The following is a 24,135-nucleotide window of genomic DNA, read 5'->3' as shown; positions in this document are numbered from 1 at the left end:
AAATATCGTTATAATCGTTTACTTTCAACACAATTCCAATGGTCGCCCTGTGCATAAGGATTAGTATTTTTTGTTTCTATTATTATTATCGCATCGAGAGATAAACGAGATCTCCCAGAAACGTTGGCGATCGCTATCGTCACGAGAATAGCATGCGCCGCGATTATCATCCATTCGACCGCGCGCATATGTGCGCGTGTGTGGGTGCGTATGTGCGTGCGTACGTATTTGCATACGCTAACAATTCGCAAATGCCATTTTGACAACGCCTCTCGACAAAGCGAATCCCCAGATAGCAAGCCCATGTCATTTTGATGTTAAATCTGGATCGTTTCCTGAATACTATTGACATCTTCAAGATGTGAAAATGACAATGTAATGTCACAGACAATGCCATTGACGTCACGAAAGGTACCATTTTTAAATAATGTTTTTTGACTTTGTTTTATGACGTCCTTTTGATAGATATAATAATTTTATTAGAATGTTATATATACACTCGCCAACAAAATTATCGCATAGGTAATTTAATGTCAAATTTTCGCATAACTTTAAATAAGTATAATTCCATCAAAAATGGTCGTATTTGAAAAAAATTTTTTTTTCATACTCAAGCTTAAAGCCTCTATTTTAAAAATCATTTGTCAGATTTAGAATTTATCCTCCCCCTCTCTCGTCATCTCCTTAAAAGTAAGGATGTGTTTTGTTTCCAAAAAAATTGCATAATTTGACGCATTCCACAAGATGGAATAAATTTTTTTCTCAAATTTCATGATAATCATCGTAAAATATGGACTTTTATGTGAATTAAAAAAAATGAAGGTTGTAAGATTTTTTTTTCGCGGAGTTACGATACATCAAAGTTACCTATACACTTTTGTTCATTTACCGCCAACATTAGCATTACCTGATGCGCACCACGAGGAAATCTTGATAAGATAAACAATTTCTTTTATGAAACAAGAAAAAATAACAAATTAGCATATTTGTAGTACTTAAATTAGTATATTTTAATATTACATTCATTTTAATATTACATATATACATATAATTTTATTTAGTATTATACAGGATATTCGATAATACTCGCCGAAGCGTTTCTACTTAATTTCCCATTAATTATCGCAAAGATCGCAAAACGATAGAGAGGACTTTTCTACTCACAATCAGTTTAATCCGCTCTACTTGCATACTACTTGGGTGTGTATGAAAATTATCGGACACACACACACACACCCTTATACATATATATAATTATAATTTGACATACAAAATTACAATTTTAAGTGCTTATATTTTTTATTATTGCGAGATTGAAGAAACATTCGCATAAGTAAGATATATGGTACTTCTGCCATTAAGGACAATACGTAAGCGCAAAGGTAAATAATCACAAAATATCCTATAAACATAATAACCTAAAAATTGATAATAAATGTTAAAAAGTTCTTTGTTAATAGTAGAATTTTGAGATAATCTTTACTTACCACAGGCAGAATTTCAAAGTGAACGGATGTTTCACTAGATAAACGAATCGATTGTATGATAAAAGGATTTATAAGATATGCACAATAAGTAAGTTTACTAAGAGGGATGAAGACTTTGAACGATAATAATTGATTTATAATACCTGTAACAAAATAAAACTTATATATCTATGTATATGTGTGATGATAACAATAAAATTTTTGCAATTATGTAATTATTTTTCATGCTTTATGCCAGCATTTATTGAAAATGAAACTTATAAAAGAGTAAATTAAAAATAAATTAAATGAGAGACAAGTTATGAATATAATATAGTTTAGTACGCGATAACGATTCGTCCCACTCGCGGGGCAAGGGGGACGTAGAAGTATAACTATGGCGCTAGTGGCCAAATAGTTTTAATTTATTTATTCAATTTTCCATCACCGCAAAAAAGTACGCTGAATAAGAATATATACGCATTTGACTTATAACAATTATCAGAAATATTAAATAAAAAATAACATTAAAACGACATTAATATACAAAAAATTCAGAATTTTATTTAAAATAGAGTTTTTTTTGTGATCGATAATTAGGTCGATAAATCAGTGCCAGTCAATCGCTGCTGGCTGATGACGCTACGGTTATATGCTTTTACGTTCCCCTTGCCCCGCGAGAGGGGCCAAAAAACACGAATCGTTGTCGCGTACTGTATAATTTATTTACGTAGATTTTTATGTTCAAATATGTATGCTCAGATTTTTCATATAAATATACTTACCACCATGCTTAGAAAAACACGCTATTACAATCCATGCTATACCTATAGCCCAAAGTGTTCTACTCAAAGCAATATAGACAGCAGTATATAGAATAGATACATTTCGTTCATAAAGGCCTATCAATGCAAAAATATTACACGCGCTACCAAAACACCAACATAAAATTACAGTTTCCTGAAAAAAAAAATACTTTAGATATAAAATATTATAATGTGACAAGAATAATATAAATATAGAATATAGAAAATGTGTGTGTGTGTATGTGTACGTGTGAGTGTGCGTGTGCGTGCGTGCGTACGCGCGCGCGCGCGTGTGTATGAACGTGTATGTGTGTGTAATATAGATAGAATTAGTTTTTGAGCTTTTTTTCGATTAGGTAGGTTTATTAAGAATAATTTATTGTCAATTTTCATTTTCTTATCATCAATAAGTAATAAAAATGCATAAGAAACAAAATTTAATGCGATATAAAAATTTTTTAGATCGCTGTTTACGAAGTCATATTTGCAATTATCTATTTAAGTAATAAAATATTTAAATAAATTAGTAAAAAAGTTGAAAAAATATAATATAATGACAGATATTATAAGAGTTATTCGGATAAGTGATCTTAAATGGTGGATCCTTATGGTATTGAATTTGTAAAATACACTTTAAATTATTCGAGCAATAATCAGTTCAAACAAAAAAAACCGCAGTAAGGTTGATAAAAATTGAAATGCTTTTTAGCGATTTAAATTAGAGATTAGAGATTTTTTGGATTGCTTATTATATATATTATTGACTTAAATATTGTCCTTTAATATTATTACCTAAAAAATATATTTAAATAAATTAATTAATTAAAATTTAAAATATATTGTTTTCAGATATATATTGTTTTCATTTTTAACAACTTTTCTTTGCAATAAAATTTTTATATCCAAAAATAGAAACTTACTCTTTGTAAATCAGAAAATAATCAAAAAGGAGATAGCGAGTGTCTATTATTATGTTGTTATTATGTCTTCCTTTCAGTGTTTTCTTTTGTAAATAAATATATTCTAAATGTTATTCTTTTGTTTCCTATACATATTTTTTATTAAAAGTAGTATAAGATAAAAATAGTAAAATAATATAAGATAAAAATAATATAATAATATAAGATAAAAATAAATAATATAAGATAAAAATAATATAATAATATAAGATTGGTTTTTGTAATTTTACTTTTTTTCTAAGTTTTTGGAAATGCTTTTCTTTTCTCATTTCAATAATCTTGTTAAGTTCTTAACTTTTGAAAATAATGAGGATCCAGATTTTTTTTAATAAAAAAGTGCTGATATACATAGTACAAAAATAGCTACAATGATAATTCAATGATTAACAAATCAACAAATGAATTGTCATAACATTAAAATTTTTATGTGTACTTGCACAAAATCAAAGTGTGCATTTTTTTTACTTTTTGAAAAAATTCTAGATGTTCTCATTACTGCACGTAAATTTAAGAATTGAGAATTTATGATGTAAATATCACTTTGAAAAGTTATTACGTGAAAAGTCAAAAATGTATATAGAACTGTATTATTCTTAAATCTTGTTTCACATTTATGAGACATAGGATGATATAAGGATTTTGTTTTACGTGAAAATTTGAAAACCTTTGCAAAGCTATATATTTTTAAACATTGTTTCATATTCAAAGCACTACGATTAATTTACTTATCTATAATAAACAATTACAATTAAAATCTTCGAACGTTACTCAATTATGATTTTGATCACGTACTTCAAGTTTATTGAAATTGATGAGAACGTTATATAATATAATAATTTTATATACATTTTTGCTTCATATTAATATATAAATATATTAATATAAATATATATATAAGTATTTAATTAAAATATAAATATATTAATATACAAAAACTAATATATAAGTAATTAATCAGGATATATATATATATATATATATATATATATATATATATATACAATCTAATTATGTATTTTCTAATTATTTTAATAATTGTTTAATTGTTTATTTTTTCATTAAATTCATATAAGAATAAAATTATACTTTACTTTTTTAAAGACCAATTTTTTATTTAGTCTTCTTATAATATAACCTGTAATTATGCCAATAATATATGGTCCTATTCTAATCCAAGGAGGGAAGTAGAAGATACTTCTAAGTCTAAATTGTTCATCTAATCTGCAATAAAAATAGGGTTTATTTAATTATTCTCATAATTAGCATAACATTTCATATTCTTAACATAATATCTTATAAGCGTCTTAACATATTCTAATTAGCATTATTATCACTTACGTCTCGATATATTCATAACTATATGAAATATAACCGCTAAGCAAAATAGAACCTATTAAAAGTGTACCCAATATGAAAACACTCATGTAAAAGTATCTGAAATTAGCAATTTATATTTATTTGAATATGTATGCCCAGCATATGTTGATTATAATACCATCAACTTATCAATAAATCAACTTACATAGTTGACAAAATCAATAGTATTGTAGCAATTATAAAGTATTGCATATCATTGGCTAAATACCAACTCCAAATCATACACTATAAAATTTTAATATTTTCAAAATAATATATTCGAATTATATAAAAATTTTAATGTTTTGTAAATAATACAGCTAATTATATTTTAAATATGATTATATACCATTCTATCGGAATCGAACAGATTATTTATGTATAAAAGATTTTTCCACCAATATTGTGAGCAAACTTTATACATATAAGTTGGAAAGTGTGAATTCTTGTCGTACCAAGCCGAATTTAATTGCAATATTCCTATCATCATCATGTATGCAGGTGTCAACCTTAAAATAAATAATTTTGAGATATATCAAAATATATAAACAGATAAAACAAAAAAAAGAAATATCGATTTTATTTATAAACCGTTTTTTTATATGCATTGTTCTTGTTTATTGTCTGTATAAGTAATGATAATGAGAAACGTACCGAATAAATCTTCTTATTACATGAATAAAGAATTCATTTAATTTTTCTTTATAATTAATCGATGTAGCTTTTCTTTTGTCCACTTTGTCCTTCAAATATAAATAAGATACTAAAAGCCCACTTGAAAAAAAGTAAGTATCCACTACGATTGTATTGATTGATACGTGAATGAAGACGTTCAAGGTCATTTTCAACACTGATACTTTATTATCTATACGAAATAATTTCTATTATACGCACAGATATCTATATTATAACTAGATCGCTAACTCTCATTGATTTTATACATAAAATGTCTCTGAAAACCATGTAATATGACGGTCGCGTATGCGTAATATTGGTAGAAAACTAATATGATGGATCTATAACCAGCTAATATTTAAGTTTTCACCTTAAAAATTGTACTTTTTACATCGTAAACTTTTAAGTTTTTAATAAAATAAATATAAATATATATAAATGTTATATACATATATTTTTTATCTTTATATATTTTTAATCTTCTATATATATATTTTTAATCTTGATTTTAATTATATCATATACCTTTTAAATATATTTTGATATATTTTATTTTTAAAGGCTATAACAATTAAAGAATTAGAAACGAAGAAGATTATATATTATTTAAAGATAACTTTTATTCAACTGTAAGTTTATACACAAATTACATACTTATATACATTGTATGTAACATCAACCAATCACAAACGTGACTGCTGTCTACCAACGTTACGCATGCGTAAGAATTTAGTACATAAATTTTGTGTATATGAATTTGACGCAAGTTAGCGGTCTAGTATATAGTATAGATGTCTGCGATTATACGTCGAAAACGTGATATATATATATATATATATATATATATATATATATATATATATCACGTTTTCGATATCACGATATATATATATATATATATATATATATATATATATATATATATATACATATCATTTCTATAAGTTTTTTTCATATTGCTTACCGACGTAATCCAGCATGAAATATACGGTATGCAAAATAATTATCCAACTCATACTTAGAAATTTTAAACCGTGAATGACAGGTATTTCGTCAGCATTCAATTTTGTATTTAATATTATTTTTGTATTTGTGTATATAGAAAAACACATTAATATTTGTCCAATTCTACTTTCTCGACGTAAAGGTGTTATTTTCATTTCCTCGGATATGTTCTTCACATCTGAATCGCAATACAGAATTTTCACAATAGTATATTTATATAAAAAATCAACACATGTGCTCAATACTATGAATGAGTCTGTTGTTGAAAAAAGTTTTTAAGTGATTTCAAATACGATACTTACTAGCGGTAGTTTTATCCGTTTCGACGAAATATTTTTGATGCACAAATGTATCATATGTTGTTCCGATTATCATCATAGAAAAAGTAAGCGCTAAAACACTATAATTATAAAATAAATACAAAAAATATATCTGTTATTTCAAAATATTTGGATGTTATATAAAAACATTTATTTTTAATAGATTAATATGTGCTAATAAAGTTATTATTCTATATTATTATTGATAAAGTTATTATTATGCTATTATTAATTATATATTTTGTTCGTATTTTTCGACATACCAGATAAAAAATATTGCATCATTAAGTAATCCTTGCTGATTATATTTTAAATTTTTAACTTCGACCAATTTGAAGTCTACAGAATAAAGGTCATTAACAAAAAAAGCTCTATCACGAAATATTTTTTCCAGAATTAAATTTAAGTCATTTATAGAACACGATGCCGGTAAACAAAGACCGAGCGTAACAAAGTCCTAAAACAAAATATTTTGTATAGTTAATATTACTATATCATACATGTATACTAGGATTAATGATACTTCGAAGGTTTCAACATTCGAACTCCGAAGCTTCGATATTAAAACCTTTGAAGATCGGAATTTAAAAATTCAAAGTTTTAAATCTTCGATATTTTGATAATTCAATCTTTGAAGCTTCGTAAGGACAAATATCAATATACATTATTTGATAATTTCAGAACAGGAAATATTTTTAGTAAATATTTATTTTAACTTAGCCCTCACCAATGACTTTGACCTTGACATAAGTTATCACGGTCCTGAGTAACCCTCAAAAAGTTTTAATTGTCGCTCGTTGTTTATTAAAAAAATTGTAAACAAAAAAGTTTCACGAATTTTACATAATTTTCGAACATCATTTCTGATTTAAAATCGATTAGATTTGGATTAGGTTTGGTTATATCTTCCGGAAGTAGAGCCCACCCGTAAGGGAGAGGAGATGGAACCCACTGTGTCCACGTATGTACTTTGCAAAACGAAGCAAAGTTCACTCTCAGCAAGGGTCAAGATGTAGAATGAACTTCGTTTCGTCTCATAAAAAACATGCGCGAATACAATCGCCCCTCCCTATGGAGAGTTCCACTTCCGGAAAATATAATCTAATCCAAATCTATTTCTGATTTAAAACTAAATTTTGGCTTGTATTACGTTATATATACAGGGTGAGCCATTTTAATTAACGCACGCAATTATTTCGGAAACAAAGCATTTTAGAGAAAAATGTTTTAGACAAAAGTTTTATGGTTTCGAGGGGGCCATAAGATGGTATCATTGGTTTGACACTGAAGAGTCATTTGAAGGTCACGTTAATGTCACTTCAATTTTTTTAAATGGAACACCCAATATATTTTTGCACACTCTTGTAGCTTATCTCGAGAGCTCTCCAAAACATAATTAAGTACCTTTTCGTTAAGTACTTTTTGAGTTATGAGGCTTGAAATAATTTCTTAATTTTACATAAACCGTAAAATATCTTGTAAAATATTCATTTCTCGATTATCTTACCTTAATACTTTTACGTACAAAATAATGAGAGGAATCAATTGGTCTAAAGAAAACACATAGTTGTTTTGAAGAAAAAATATGTAATTGTTAATTGCAAATTACATATTTTTTCTTCAAAACAACTATGTGTTTTCTTTAGACCAATTGATTCCTCTCATTATTTTGTACGTAAAAGTATTAAGGTAAGATAATCGAGAAATAAATATTTTACAAGATATTTTACGGTTTATGTAAAATTAAGAAATTATTTCAAGCCTCATAACTCAAAAAGTACTTAACGAAAAGGTACTTAATTATAGTGTTTTGGAAAGTTCTCGAGATAAGCTACAAGAGTGTGTAAAAATATATAGGGTGTTCCATTTAAAAAAATTGAGGTGACCTTCACGTGACCTTCAAATGACTCTTCAGTGTCAAACCAATGATACCGTCTTATGGCCCCCTCGAAACCATAAAACTTTTGTCTGAAACATTTTTCTCTAAAATGCTTTGTTTCCGAAATAATTGCGTGCGTTAATTAAAATGGCTCACCCTGTATATACAAGGTGTTTGACATAAAGTGTCTCATAAAAAAATGTACAGTATAGATCTATATATATATATATATATATATATATATATATATATATATATATATATATAGATCTATACTGTACATTTTTTATAAGACACTTTATGTCAAACACCTTGTCACTTTATATATATATATACATATATATGTATATATATGTATATATAATATGTATACTTTGCAATTTTCGCAATAATTATTGAAATATTGATTAATAAGATCTAGCGAATGAGTGTGCCTGAGAGCGTGAGAACGTAAGATATATACTCTAGGTATATCAGCGAGTCACATGGTAACGAGAAAGAATGACCGCAAAAACAGGCCTAAAATCGCCCGTTTCGTGGACATCGAAGTTTGAGTTTGGTCGATTTTGGCGGTAAATAAATGTACATCATGGAACATCAATCTTCTGAAAATTTCAGATTGAGCATACCTTTTATTACTGAGATATGAGGGGTTAAATTGATCACTATACATCAATGAAGGGTATGCCATTTTATCCGTTCAACACAAAATACCTCGAGGTTATTTCTCATATCAAAAAATGTTTTAGATAAGATTTGTTTATCTGTTAGAAGACTAATTTATCGTGACCTCAAATCGACGTTTAAGTCAAGTTCAGTGTTGAACGTGTAAAATGGCGTACCCTTCATTCGTGAATAATACCAACTTCAACCCTTCATATCTCAGCAATAAAAGGTATGCTCAATTCGATATTTTTAGGGGATGAATGTTTGATGATATACAATCATTTACCACCAAAATCGTATCAAAACTCGAGGTCCACGAAACGGGCGATTTTTGCGGTCATTCTTTGGTTGTGCGTTCTGCGACTCTTGTCTTTTCTTGATTGTAATATATAAATATAATTGTTCTGAAACTTTCATTTCAAATAATTTTTTATTTTGTATAATTTTTGACAGTATTGCTTGTCGATTAAAATGGGAAATTTAAACATATACTGTATTCTATTATACACAAATATGTACAGAATTTTTAAAAGAAAGAATGTATTTTAATATATAAGAATGAACATACAAAATCTAGGATTAATTTATTACATATCATTGCTACAACTTTATAAAATAAAAATTTAAAAATCTCTATGTAAATATATATTTACTAGCTTCAATTTAATTTAATACTTTTTTTAGCTAATTTTATAATACTTATCTTTTAAAAACTTACTTCATTCTCTAAATTGATGTGGTATTGAAGAGTACTGTTGTGCTTGAAATGAATAACAAAGTAATTTACTTTGAAAGGTGGAGATTCTTCTCGTGGATTACGATATATTGTATTATTTAATATATGCCGCTCTGCGATCGGTAGAGGATCTGTATTCATTATATCGAGACATTGGTTATGACTACCTAGCCAATAACTATTTCCATAAAGAAAGCCTGGTTTATATCCACCGCTAGAATCCAGCACTGAAAAATATAGAAGTAATTGTTATTTAAATAAAAATATTATTTACTAATTATAAGATCAAGTTCCAAATAAAGAATTACAAATGAAAAAAACTGCTTTACAAATTATTTTATATCGTGTGAAGTATACTACAAAATAAGTATATTTAAAAGTAAGAGTAAAAGTAGTAATATAAAAAATTATGCCCTCATAATTGCACCAAGAATAAAAATCTAGCAAGTTTAAATCGAAATACTTTAATTGAAAACACTGTCGTACAAAATAGTTGTTTTAATTTTCAAAAATAATAACATTAAATTAAAACAATATTATTAAAAATTAAAAATTAATCTGAAAATTAAAAATTGGAAATTATAAAATAAATAAACAAATATAAAATTATGCCGGATTTATGCGGGAAAGTTCCCGTAGCTGGAAACTATAGGGTACCCGATAGGGATCGGACGGAAAGTAGATAAGACCGCGTGATCAGTCACAAACACATTTATTCAGTAACAATGTCAAACAAGAATAGTCAATGTTCGCAAGAGAATTCACAATTTTTAGAATTTTACAGAATTTCTCGGCGAGTTGATGCTTCACAAATGCAAAACTAAACAAATTGTACAAATGTTGCCGCGGGGTCGTTGGTTGATCGCCAGGCGCGCACAACAAGCGAGCGAGAGCGTTAACAATATGAGCAAGAGATAGCGTTTACAAGAGTGGTTGGACGAATAATTTTGTAACCTGCGCAATTTCGATAAAATTGCGCAGGTTACAAAATTACCGTGACACTGCTACCTTAATAATAAATCCACAATAAGCAGGCTCATGAAAAAAAAAGAAAAAAAAGAAAATCAAGTACAAAAATACAATAGACCGAATTTGTACTAATTTGTACCATCAAAAAAACTTAATCTTTTGTATTTTAATATCGTTTCTTTTATTTTTCTCGGTCTGCCGCGCACTGGATTCATATTAACACTACTGTTCATTGTGAACTGTTTGAGATGAACTGTCTCTTATGAAGAGCTGTTCGAGACTAAAGAGCAATCATTTAAAAAATCGACTTTTAAAAGATATGCGTCTTCTTTGATAGATAACGAAAAGTCGCGTACGACTCGCGGCGATTCAAATTCGAAGATATCAAGTTACCGCTACTTTTCGCTCGTTTGAAATTACTTGAAGAAAATTTATAACTTTACAAATATTTTATAAATAAAAGGCAGCATATCTTCTTCAAACGCTTTGATATGAAGAAACCGCGGCGAGTCGCGGCGACTCGACTAAAAAGTCGCGTAATTTTTTATATCATCGAATTTGAGTCGCTGCGAGTCATGCGGCTTTTCGGTATCTATCAAAGACTTCCAGAAAATGGCGTATCTTTTAAAAGTCGATTTTTGAAATTATTGCTCTTTAGTCTCGAGCAGCTCTTCATAAGAGACAGTTCACATCGAAATGTCAATATAAATCTAGTACGCGGTAGACCGGGAAAAGAATAAATTTTAATGCTGAATGTAATTTTTAAAAAGGACAGTTCGGTATAAAAATTGAAACTTTATATTTATTCTTGAGACTGATGAGGGAGTAGTTTTTGAATAATCGGCGAGGATACAAAATCTAAAACTTTATATTTTGATAGTACAATTTATGCCACGTTGAATGTACAAGTAGCGATTGATTCTGTTAATGGGAACGAGTACTTTATTCTTGAGACTGATAGGGCTGAGTTCAATTGGGGGTTGTTTGAAGCAGAAGGGATGAATATATTAAGTTTTTTTTTTGATGGTACAAATTAGTACATAAATTCAATCCATTGTATTTCTATACTTGATTTTTTTTTTCTTTTTTTTTTGTTGTAGTCTTGCTGACTTAATATTAAGGTAATATCACGGTTTTTTCCGAAATTGCACAGGATACAAAATTAGTGGTATAAAGTAGTACAAAATAGGTAAAATAATTTGATAAGTTTGGTTTGATTTTATTAATTTGGTCCTGCTAGCTTAATGGAGGTCTCTTATACTCGACCCGTAATAAATTAACTATTTCCTTTTATAATTCAAAAACTAAACTTCCAAGAAAATTTTGCAAAAAAACGAAAAATCGCGTCAGAATTGAATCAGGAATATGTCATTTTAAAGATTATTTTTAATTATCCTGTATATATGTATATATATATATATGTGTGTGTGTGTGTGTGTGTGTGTGTGTATTATATATATATATATATATATATATATATATATATATATATATATATATACACACAGGATATTTGTTCATATATGTCCGACCAAATATCTCGTAACTGATCGAAGTTACAAAGAAGTTTAATAAGTGAAATTTGCACGGCATTGAGCCAGCTACAAAGTGCATGTAAAAAATTTTTTTTTACTCCTGACCTTTTCGAATTATGAAGGTAAACATGGTTTTTTTAAATGAATATCTATAATTTTTTTTTGCATAATTATAAAATAGAAGTCATTTGCAATCATATCTACTAAAAAATTGCTACTATGTATCGTTTACGAGATAATCGGCATCTTTAGTATCTAAATATTACATATTAAATTTATTTAAAAAATCATGTTCACCTTTATAACTTGAAAAGATCACGAGTAAGAAAAAAAATTTTTTACATGCACTTTGTAGCTGACTCAGAGCCGTGCGAATTTCTCTTATTAAACTTTTTTGTAACTTCGATCAATTGCGAGGTATTTGGTCGGACATATATGAACAAACCCTCAGATGATATTGTCGGATATCCACTTCTTAAACCTGAATACTTTAAAAACCCTTTTTGGTAATTTATTGTTCACTGGATATCGAGTGTTATTGTGCGCATTGAAGGCGAGATATTCCGCAGAAAATTGTAAACTGAAAACGCCGCGATTTTATTAAATCGAAGTGTCTTATCGTTATCTCGTTTTCTCGTTCGGGCGGCTGAAGTCGGTGCGTCGTCCGCTTGTATAATAATTTAATTCATCTCGCTCGCGCTCGATTGCTGCCGCACATGTCAATGCCACATAGACTATAAATCCTTCACCTTATTACGAGCCTATTAATCGATTTTGCTGGTGCCGATCTGTATTTCTTCTTATTATTTCTATTTCTTTAATTTTTAAATATATTATTTTAATATATTAATTTAATATATTAGTTTTCTTAATTATTTTTTTAATTATTTTTTTTAATATAATAATTTTTTTAATATATCATTTTATTATATTTTAAATATTGTCTTGATATTTTTAGCGTTGTTCTCGATCTCCGTTCGTCTGACCCATTCCTCTTTCCATTACATTGCCAAGCTGTCGCGTTAATTACGTCAATTCCGTCGCATTCGTCTTTCCGTCTCCATTTGGGTTTCGTGTCGACATTTTTCGCGTAATTTTGGTGCGGTTTTCCGTACGTGACGCCCAATCATTTAGTAAATTTCGTGATTACTTTCGGATGGAGACGCGAAATCGCGAATCGCGCCGAAGGTGTATCATGTAATCACCGCGCGACCCCGTACGGTCCAGGTAAAAAGCACGATCACAAATTTATATATATATATATATATATATATATACACATATATACAGAGTATAATTATTAATAATCAATAATTACACAGGCCTGCGAGGTTTTTTTTTTTTAAGATGCAATAGTGATTTCCGACGTAATTTTGTGCGCTGAATCCGAATCTGGTCGCCGAATTTGCGTAGCACATAAGGTTTTTGAGTAATTTGTAGTTGAATGGCCCAAAAATCGCTATTTTGGCCATCTTCATGAATTTATTGTGGGGAAACCAAATTTTTTGAAATATTTTTGCCAATGGCATCGTATAGTACTCACTTTCACCTTTCAAATCCACTTTCGATTACGGCCGCACGATTTTTTTTTGCTGAGATATATAAGTATGAAGTTATAAGAAAATTTACGTTAAAGAAAATTTACATAGACATCGATATGGTAGATCTATCATCTTGAAATTTGAAAAGACTGACATATGTCAGGTTCGGTTGCCCAAAAAAGTATTGTAAAGAAATATCTAATACAGTTGTTACACATTTTGATAAATTTTTCTAAATTTTATGCCTTTTTATTGTGATTCTATTCGCCATATTGGATGCGCCATTTTTAATTTCAAAAGGTGACAGAAGGTATTTAAAAATGTATATTTTTACCCTAATTTTGATTCGTAGTGAGATAGAGAGGTGCCACGGTTGATTTAGAATGGCTTATTGGATCCCTGTGCATGACTGGTCTTATAACTTGTATATCTGAGCGAAAAAGAATCGTGCGGCGGTAATCGAAAGTGGATTTGAAATGTGAAAAGTGGATTTGAAAGATGAGTACTATACGATGCCATTGACAGAAATATTTCAAAAAATTTGGTTTACTCACAATAAATTCATGAAATTGGCCAAAATAGCGATTTTTGGACCATTCAACTACAAATTACTCAAAAGCATGACGTGCTGGGGAAATTCTGCGGCCAGATTCATTTTCAAAAGCGTCACAAAATCTATCAGATTCACCTACTCTGCTTTTTGTAACTGACAAAAGTTCAAATTTCGCAGGCCTGTGTTATTTTCCCGCTGTTGTTGCAATGACGGAAAAAGACAAGTTTAGTTAACTTTAATTACAATTTTTATAATTAACAATTAAGAACAATTAGAATAAATATATAGAATAAATGCAAATAATTGTTCGTCAATTTCTTCTAATTATCAATTCTTTTCATAAAATTATAATTACATAAATATAATTTTACTTACTTTTTAAGCTCCATAATATTCGTTGATCTACAGCGTCTTTAAAATTTTGTAATTCTTTTCCACATATAATTGAGCTAACAAAATCGGCTCTCGAAGCAACGATATAAGCGGGCAGAACATTATTATTAACTTTCTCGTATTCAATCTTATTAGATTTATTAATTTGAGCATAAACATAAATTAATGCGTCAAAATTTATATAAATACATAAAATAAACACAAATCGATAAAATAACATAATGCAGCTATAACACAATCACTTATATTTTTTAATATTATAAAATATTAGTGAATATCTCCTGGTATAAATTTTGATCGGGCGCTTGTATGGCACTGCTACATCTGCATCAGGTCTGCAGTCGATTTATACTATTCCGCCGATTTTTACGACCATCCCCACTCTTCTTATTTTCTAGCATTTAGAAAGGTACCTATACATGGCAGCATCAAGTGTCGAGCGTCTGCGCAGAAAACCATTATCGGTGTTATTGCGCAGGATTTAAAATGATTTAAATTCCAGCTTTTTACGACCACGGTACTTACGACAGATAACAAACACAAACATGGCAAGCACATGAGATAAAAATAGTTAGATATTCGCTGTGATGAAGGATGCTCAAGCTCAAGGACGATATTACCTATCAATCTCATGGGGCGCATATTACCCCGTGCACTGTTAATTTATTTAGAGAATTATTATTATTATGTTATAAAGCTAAAAATAACACTAAAATGGAATACGTATGTTAAGTGTATATATATATATATATATATATATATATATATATATATATATATATATATGTATATATATATATATATATATAATATATATATATATATATATATTTATAAAGTCTATATAAATTTATTATACATCCATTATTTAACATCCATTTTATATTTCAATATAATAAGTAATAATGTTAATTTTATGCGTGTACGTTATTATATAATAAATTTATTTATAGACTTTTTATGTACATATAAATTTATTATATAATAAGATACACGCATAAAATTAATATCATTACTTATTATAACTATTATTTATTGTAATTATAAAATAGAAAGTGTATTTAAATTTAATGCCAATAGTTTTCCATATCACCTTTCAAATACTATTGCGTTTTTTTTTTTGAGTGGTCTCGCCAGTAGGCCTATTCCATATTGCCAATAAAATTATAAATTTTATTTGCGTTTTGCTGCTTTGAGTGCCGAAATATCAACGTCAATTTTTGAGGAACTTATTTGAGCGAGGATAACGATGCATCGTTTAAAGAAGATCGTGCACCTGGTTTTATATACTTCATTTTTGAAAATAAGGATTTACAAATAAATCTGTTGATCCAAACATTGAAAAAATTTTAAGTCCGAAATTTCGCAATTGTGGATATTTAGTTTTACTTAAAATTTTGAAAAAATCTACACTTGTTTCTGATCGCGATTTCAATGAATTATCACTTTGTAAATCGCACAGTTCTATTTGCAGAAAAACGCTCTGTTCATCTATTGAGACAGTTCAAGGACTTTTATAAAGTACAAGGTCTTTTCTCAACATTCCAAAGTCGCGAAGTCGTTGATCAAATTGTGCAATAAATGCAAATTGATAATATATGCATATTTTTTAAAATCGCATTTCGTGCCATAGTCTTCAATAAGAATATTACAAGAAGGAAAGAAAAATAAATTATTTCTTTCTAAATGGTTTAAAAATAATTTTAATATTGTACAGAACGAATCGACATGACTCACTAACTCGGATGTTGTTTGATAGTTTGTTGGAGCTTCAAATTTTTATTAAAATGTTCAGATGGCAAGTCAAGTCTGTCATAAAAGCTAGTTCGCAAAGCGATTCTATATCTTCAAAAAATGATTTAAATGAGTCCAATTTTGCGATATGCATTTCTTGTATAAAAAGATATATTTCTTTTCTCATATTAAAAAATTTTTGTAGAATTTTTCCGGCATTTATCTATCGAACTTCGCAGTAAAGAGGTACGTCTTTATAGGTTGCGTCATATTCTTCAAGAAAATTTTGAAATTTGCGATGAAGCAGGAATTTATTTATTGCCACCTTTAATTGCATTTACTATTAATGTTACTGTTTGCATAGCAGTGGACAGTTTCATATTTTTTTCGCATAAATCTTCCTGGTATATAATGTAATGCAGTAAAGGAAATTTTAAATTTCTATGTTTTAATTGTACTAAAAGTCCAAGTTTAAATCCTACTATAGATTTCGCACCATCTATCTATGCATGTACATTTAGAAAAATCGCAATCAAATTTTTTAAGAGTAGTCTCAAGTATTCTATAGATATTAATGGCCGATGGTCGTACCGTGTAATGAAATTTAACATCTCCTCAGTACATGAAAAATTGTCTTGCAGGATTCGCGCAAAAATACTTAATTGACTAATATGTCGAATATCCGTGCTCTCGTCAAAACATAATGAGAAATAGGTGTATGATGCTAACAACGATTTCAATGAAGAGTACGATACGACCTATACAAACGTACTCTTTACTGTAAAGTTTGATGAGTGCCAAAAAAGCTTTGCAAAAATTTTTTGCTGTGAGAAAAGAAATATATCTATTTATAGAAGAAATTTGCATCTCTCTCTCTCTCTCTCTCTCTCTCTCTCTCGCAAAATTAAATCATTTTCCAAAGATGTAGAATCACTTTGCTAAACGATATCCGAATGAGTCCTGTCGATTCGTTTCGTGTAAAATTAAAATTATTTTTAAATCATTTAAAAATAAATAATTTCTTTTATTTCTCTTCCTATAACTTTTTGTTAAGGAATATAGCATAAAATGCAATTTTAAAAAATATGCGTATATTATCAATGCATTGATTGCACAATTCGATCAGCAATTTTGCGATTTTAAAATGTTAAGAAAAGACTTTGCCCTTTTTATGAAAATCTTCTCAAATTGTCAATAGTTGAAGCATTAATTTTCAATCAGAACTGTGCGATTTACAAAGCGATATTTCATTGAAATCGCGGTCAAAAACAGGTGCAGAATTTTTCAAAATTTTAAATAAAATCAAATATCCATAATTGCGAATTTTCGTAATATAAATTCTTTTAAATGTTGGATTAATGTATGTGAATTATGTGAATTTTCATTTTCAAAGATGAAGCATATAAAATCAGGTACACGATCTTCTTTGCGATGCATCTTCGCTTATGCAAGTAAGTACATCAAAAATTGACGTTGATGTTTCGACACTCAAAGCAACAAAATGCAAATAAAATTTACAATTTTACTGGAATAGGTCTACTGGGGAAATCACTCAAAAAAAAACGCACCTACAATAGTATCTCAAAGGTGATGTGGAAAACTATTGGCATTAAATTTATATATACCATTTATTTTATAATTACAATATAGTTATAATAAGTAATAATATTAATTTTATGTGTGTATCTAATTATATAATAAATTTATATATAGGCCCTTTATGTGTATGTATGTGTATATATATATATACACATAAAAAGAGTCTATATATATATATATATATATATATATATATGTAGGATGTTATTTACAAGTATAGTTTATTTAAAACGGTATACAATATAGAATGTAATTACAGAATTAGAGTACAGTGAGATTACGTCTCGACTCTTCGAACGATTGTTAGGAACTGAACTTGCCTGAACTGCATTGCTGCAATTCACACTCGTCCTTCCGTCATGTATCGTCAGTTATTGAAAAGGACATAAATAATCTGAACGAAGCGCAGGATGTTCTAAGAACCGTGCGGGGCGTCCGAAAAGGTACACACGCGGACATAACGCATTCTTTAAACATGCCGGACGTAAATGCTGCGCCGCGATCTGATATAATTCTATATAGATTTCCAAACACAATACACTCGTTTACGTAAACGATCAATTATTTCGGCAGCGTCGGTTGATTACGTAGCGTACAACCACACGAACTTACTAAACGCATCAACTACAATAAAAATATGGCGGTAATTCTTTTTTGTACTTGACATCGGACCTAGATGATCTACGTGATACGTATCTAATGGTACATCTCCCTTATCAATTACATTTAAAAATTCCTGTCTACCTTGCTTTCGTTCCACTAGAATACAATTTATACAGCTCATTACAATCTTTTCGATCTTTTGTCGCATATTCTTAAACCAATAATCTATACGTACTAGCGTTTCTGTTTTATTAACACCGAAATGCCCTTGCTCATGTGCTTGTCTAATTATCGAACTTTGCAAAATCTTAGGTACTACTAACAATAATTCGCCATTGTCGTTTCTATCATAATAAATCGCTTCTTAATAGATATCCGTCGGCTTTATTAAGTGTCGCTAACTTAATAAACTTCTGCAGATCTTGATCGGTACTCTGAGCTTTTTTAAATTTGGCAATTAAACCAGTCGTTACTTTCACTGACAAGTAGAACTTCTGGAAGAGGATTTCTACTTAGCGCGTCTACATGCATCATATTCTTTTCTGGTCTATGTTGAATTTCGTAATCATATTCTTCTAAGGCCAGAGCCCACCGAGCTACACGAACGCCTAAATCTCTTTTATTCATTGTTAGAGTAAACGCCTTACAGTTAGTGATAATTTTGAAGCGAATACCTAACAGATATACTCGGAATTTTTTCAACGCTTTAACGACTGCAAGTACTTCGAGCTCATAGCTAGTATATTTCTCTTCGGCCGAAGTGGTTTTTCCACTTGCGTAATAAACTGGATGCATGATGTTATCCGAATCATCTTTCTGCAATAAAATTGCACCGTAACCGAATTTTGAAGCGTCTGTATGTAATTCCGTTTCAGCTCAACTTTGTATAATTTTAAAACTGGTTTATAGCTCAGCGCGAATTTTAAACTTAAAAATGCCTGCTCTTCGTTTTTTCCGTATCGAAATTCTACATCATTTCTTAAAAGATTCGTCAACGGTCGTGCTATCGTGGAATACTATTTTAGTACCGACTTCATGCGTTTTTCTTGAATTATAATTTCTAGCGATAGTTTCTACTTCTCGTCGAGCGACTTTGTCAGAAATATGTGAAAAATCAAACGGGTCTACTTTCTCTATTACGTCGATCTTTAATACTTTAGGTATATCTAGACTGTCTTCGGTAGCTTTTCGAATCGTCACTTTACCTTTCAGCGAACGTAGATCAACCAAATTTAAGAAGTAAGCATCGATCAAGACTGTATATTTCATTACCTCGTTATCAATGGTGAATGTGATTTCAAATGTTTCGTTATCAATAACAATATTTGTTAAAAAGGAACCACGCGTGCTATTATTTAATGCGCCTAGACCATTAGAAGTATACTAGCTGTCACTATTCTGTGCAATTTAATTTTTTCTTCTAACAGCTTATTACGCGTTGATAGCGTGACAGCTAGTATACTTCGTCGAAAATGCACGCGAGTGATCTGTATTACTTATCCCTGCATTACCGGACTTGCGCTCCTATGAGCAGGCAATCGGTCGTATGTAGCTGTATATTGACGAAACACCCTGTACACACGCGGATGACATAACGCAGTGCGAGACGCTTCGGGTTTTAATGCTGTACGATCGTGCGTAATACGTGATCGAGTTGGTCAGCATATGTACTCATAAAATATCCTACACATATATATATATATATATATATATATATATATATATATATACAATTAACATACGTATTTCATTTTAGTGTTATTTTTAACTTTATAACATAATAATAGTAATTCTCTAAATAGTTAACAGCGCACGGGGTAATATGCGCCCCACGCGATTGATAGTTAATATCGTCCCTGAGCTCGAACGTTTTTCGTTTCCGCGAGCAGCCTAAAGCTGAGTTTATAAAAACTATATCTATTAAAACTTATATACTAGAAGCGGTAAAGTTTAATATTGCAATTTAAATGCTTTCTTTTTAAAATCATTAAACGAAAGCCTTGAAATTCCAATTATATATTATAATTTACCGGTTATTAATATATTAATGTATTATAATTTACCGGTTCCAGCATAAGTTAACAGTTTCTTCATAAACCTAATTTAAAACGGCTGTTTCCTTGTGAGCGTGCAGCGGACCGAAACTAACATTACCGGCCTAAATGTTAATAAGAGGAGTGGGATAATGGATAACTTTTATATCGTTAAACGAACACTTCTCTAAATGTCTACACCCTGTTATGTTTATTGCAAATGTACGAATCATAGTCTCTTTCTTGTATGCAATCAATGCTTCAATAGGCACATATTCTATTAGTGATATAACTACAATAAATCCACTAATTTTTTACGAGATATATATAATTATGCCAAATCTCTGATACATATCCATACAGCACATGATATATCATTCGAATATTCTACACTCATACTGTGAACATACGTTACAGATGTAACATACTGAGAACATTTCCATAACATCTCTTGTTGTATATTATTTCTCTTATATTCTCAGAATATACTTTGAATATCTCTTATTAGTATATTATTTCTCGTATATTTTCAAGATACTCTATAATATTGCATGCGTTCCTTCTTTTTGCCGCTATGTGCGCTATCAAACTCGTACTCAATTTTTCATAAAATGGACATAAAGGACTGGTAGTAACATAAGTTCCAAGGTTTCTTCTTTTATTCTTTTTAGTCAGTTTAGTTCAAATGTACGAATCATAGTCTCTTTCTCGGATGTAATCAATGCTTCAATATGCACATATTTTATTAGCGATATATATATGCTACAATAAATCCATTAATTTTTTACGAGATATATATATATACAGGGTGGGCCATTTTAATCTATGAACCCAAATTTCTTTGTACCTAAGACAGATACGGAAAAATGATTCAGACAAAAGTTTTATGGTTTCGAGGGGGCCATAAGATGGTATCATTGGTTTGACCTTGAAGAGTTATTTGAAGGTCACATGAAGGTCACCTTTAATTTCTTAAATGGAACCTACTATTTGTCATTGCATATTCTTGTAGCTTATCTCGAGAGCTTTCCAAAACACTATAATTAAGTACTTTTTTGTTAAGTACTTTTTGAGTTATGAGGCTTGAAATAATTTCTTAATTTTACATAAACCGTAAAATATCTTGTAAAATATTCATTTTTCGATTATCTTACCTTAATACTTTTATGTACAAAATAATGAGAGGAATCAATTGGTGTAAAGAAAACACATAGTTGTTTCTAAGAAAAAATATGTAATTTGCAATTAACAATTCCATATTTTTTCTTAAAAACAACTATGTGTTTTCTTTACACCAATTGATTCCTCTCATTATTTTGTACATAAAAGTATTAAGGTAAGATAATCGAAAAATGAATATTTTACAAGATATTTTACGGTTTATGTAAAATTAAGAAATTATTTCAAGCCTCATAACTCAAAAAGTACTTAACAAAAAAGTACTTAATTATAGTGTTTTGGAAAGCTCTCGAGATAAGCTACAAGAATATGCAATGACAAATAGTAGGTTCCATTTAAGAAATTAAAGGTGACCTTCATGTGACCTTCAAATAACTCTTCAAGGTCAAACCAATGATACCATCTTATGGCCCCCTCGAAACCATAAAACTTTTGTCTGAATCATTTTTCCGTATCTGTCTTAGGTACAAAGAAATTTGGGTGCATAGATTAAAATGGCCCACCCTGTATATATATATATATAAGATATCTCAAATGTGAAGATAAAAATTCATTATTTAATTTTTTACGAGATATATATATATATATATATATATATATATATATATATATATATATATATCGTAAAAAATTAATGGATTTATTTATATATATATATATATATATATATATATATATATATATATATAAGATATATATATATATATATATATATATATATATAAGATATCTCAAATGTGAAGATAAAAATTCATTATTTTCAATATACATTAATTTCAATAAATCTCCGCATTTTGTCAACTTTCAATTATTTAATTATTATTTTCTAATTGTGTAATCTATAAGGTTAATCTTAAGGTTAATCTTATTTTCGATATTTACAGATTGCGACGAATTTAAGATTAACCTTATAGATTACACAATTAGAAAATAATAATTAAATAATTGAAAGTTGACAAAATGCAGAGATTTATTGAAATTAATGTATATTGAAAATAATGAATTTTTATCTTCACATTTGAGATATTCCCTTTATATCAAAATTTTATTCAAAGAAACATTTTAAATAAAAGAGATTTTACAGTACCAATGTAAAAAGCTTTTCTTATAATTTCCTCGTTGTGTTTTTTATAATCATTATCTAGTCAGTATAATAAAGACCTTAAATGTGCCTTGCTGTTCACGTTCATGATAAAATGAGAAAAATTGTAAAATACAGTATTTAGGGTGTGATATAAATTTTATCCTCCTTTCAAAGTAAATACATATATGTATTTATATATGTTACACAAGTGTCAGTTTATACTATGACAGTTTATCATATAAATAATTAAAAAATGACAGAATAATGATAAGATTACAATTCAAGCATGGAGACTAGCCAAAGAAGTATCCTGGAAAATTAAATATTTTTTATTTAAAAGGAATTTTATCTATATATTAGGTACATCTCCAAATAACTAGAATATGAATAATTTGCAATTTCTTAATTATCTATCATTAATGCCTCTCTTATTAAATGAGTTACATATTATATATGCGTATTGTGTTAAATGAGTGATATTTAACATCGAAAATTAGATACTTAGAACATTTTGTATATATACAATATATGTATACTTGTGAATTATGTGATTATAATTTTAAACATAGTGATATGGAAAATATCATAAATATGATATAGTCAAAATTATTATATTGGACAAAATATGATTACTATGTTATTTATCGAATATATATTGAATAGAAATTATGAATAGGAAAAATAAAAAAGAAAATAAGAGAGACAATATTTAGAATTCACATAAAATACATATAAATAAATATATTGCATATTAGTATAATGCACAAAATAAACTTGCTTACAAGAGAAGTTTATGAATTAGAGAAGAGGGATGCATAAACTTAAATATATCATAATTAAAAAATTTGCAATTCGTTTTACTCCAAATAGCAATGACTTGAGTCGCTTATTAATCCTTTATCGATCCATTCTGCTTATCAAAATTCTTATATTATTCTTATAAAATCAATTAAACAAAGTCTGCGCACAAAAGTGATGATATCTATTTATAGAAACGATACAGATTATATATATGTTTATATAGAATTGAAACTTTACTAACAA

General features: G+C 28.6%; 1 protein-coding gene across 2 annotated transcripts; it reads right to left on the bottom strand.

Annotated features, from left to right (window-relative positions):
- Positions 1 to 994: 994 nt before the first annotated feature.
- LOC145966013 (nose resistant to fluoxetine protein 6-like) lies at positions 995 to 15,413 on the bottom strand. Of its 2 annotated transcripts, XM_083089680.1 has the most exons (14): positions 15,385 to 15,404; positions 14,842 to 15,302; positions 9,851 to 10,095; positions 6,851 to 7,044; positions 6,570 to 6,667; positions 6,227 to 6,445; positions 5,242 to 5,452; positions 4,937 to 5,096; positions 4,754 to 4,833; positions 4,570 to 4,665; positions 4,323 to 4,452; positions 2,252 to 2,426; positions 1,488 to 1,630; positions 995 to 1,418 (listed from the first exon to the last, which is right to left on the bottom strand). In XM_083089680.1, exons 2-14 carry the CDS (start codon positions 15,077 to 15,079, stop codon positions 1,275 to 1,277), a joined length of 2,133 nt encoding a protein of 710 aa, XP_082945806.1. In that variant the 5' UTR covers positions 15,080 to 15,302; positions 15,385 to 15,404; the 3' UTR covers positions 995 to 1,274. The 2 variants fall into 2 exon arrangements, with proteins under 2 accessions (XP_082945806.1, XP_082945805.1); XM_083089679.1 differs by having other exon boundaries at positions 14,842 to 15,413.
- Between the last annotated feature and the right edge of the window lie 8,722 nt (positions 15,414 to 24,135).

Source organism: Camponotus vicinus, unplaced genomic scaffold, assembly GCF_025532165.1.
Source record: "Camponotus vicinus isolate PSW18456_S1 unplaced genomic scaffold, iyCamVici1.0 SCAF_2, whole genome shotgun sequence".
Classification (NCBI taxonomy): domain Eukaryota; kingdom Metazoa; phylum Arthropoda; class Insecta; order Hymenoptera; family Formicidae; genus Camponotus; species Camponotus vicinus.
Note: the sequence above shows the minus strand (reverse complement) of the source record. Positions and strands in the feature narration are given on the sequence as shown.

Excerpts from the sequence above, each read along its gene's own strand:
- LOC145966013 (XM_083089679.1), bottom strand. The coding sequence starts at position 15,079 with ATGTTATTTTATCGATTTGTGTTTATTTTATGTATTTATATAAATTTT. Across the intron at positions 6,446-6,569 it reads AACGGATAAAACTACCGCTA|ATGTGAAGAACATATCCGAG; the intron begins GTAAGTATCGTA and ends ATTGCGATTCAG. Across the intron at positions 4,666-4,753 it reads CTATTGATTTTGTCAACTAT|ATACTTTTACATGAGTGTTT; the intron begins GTAAGTTGATTT and ends TGCTAATTTCAG.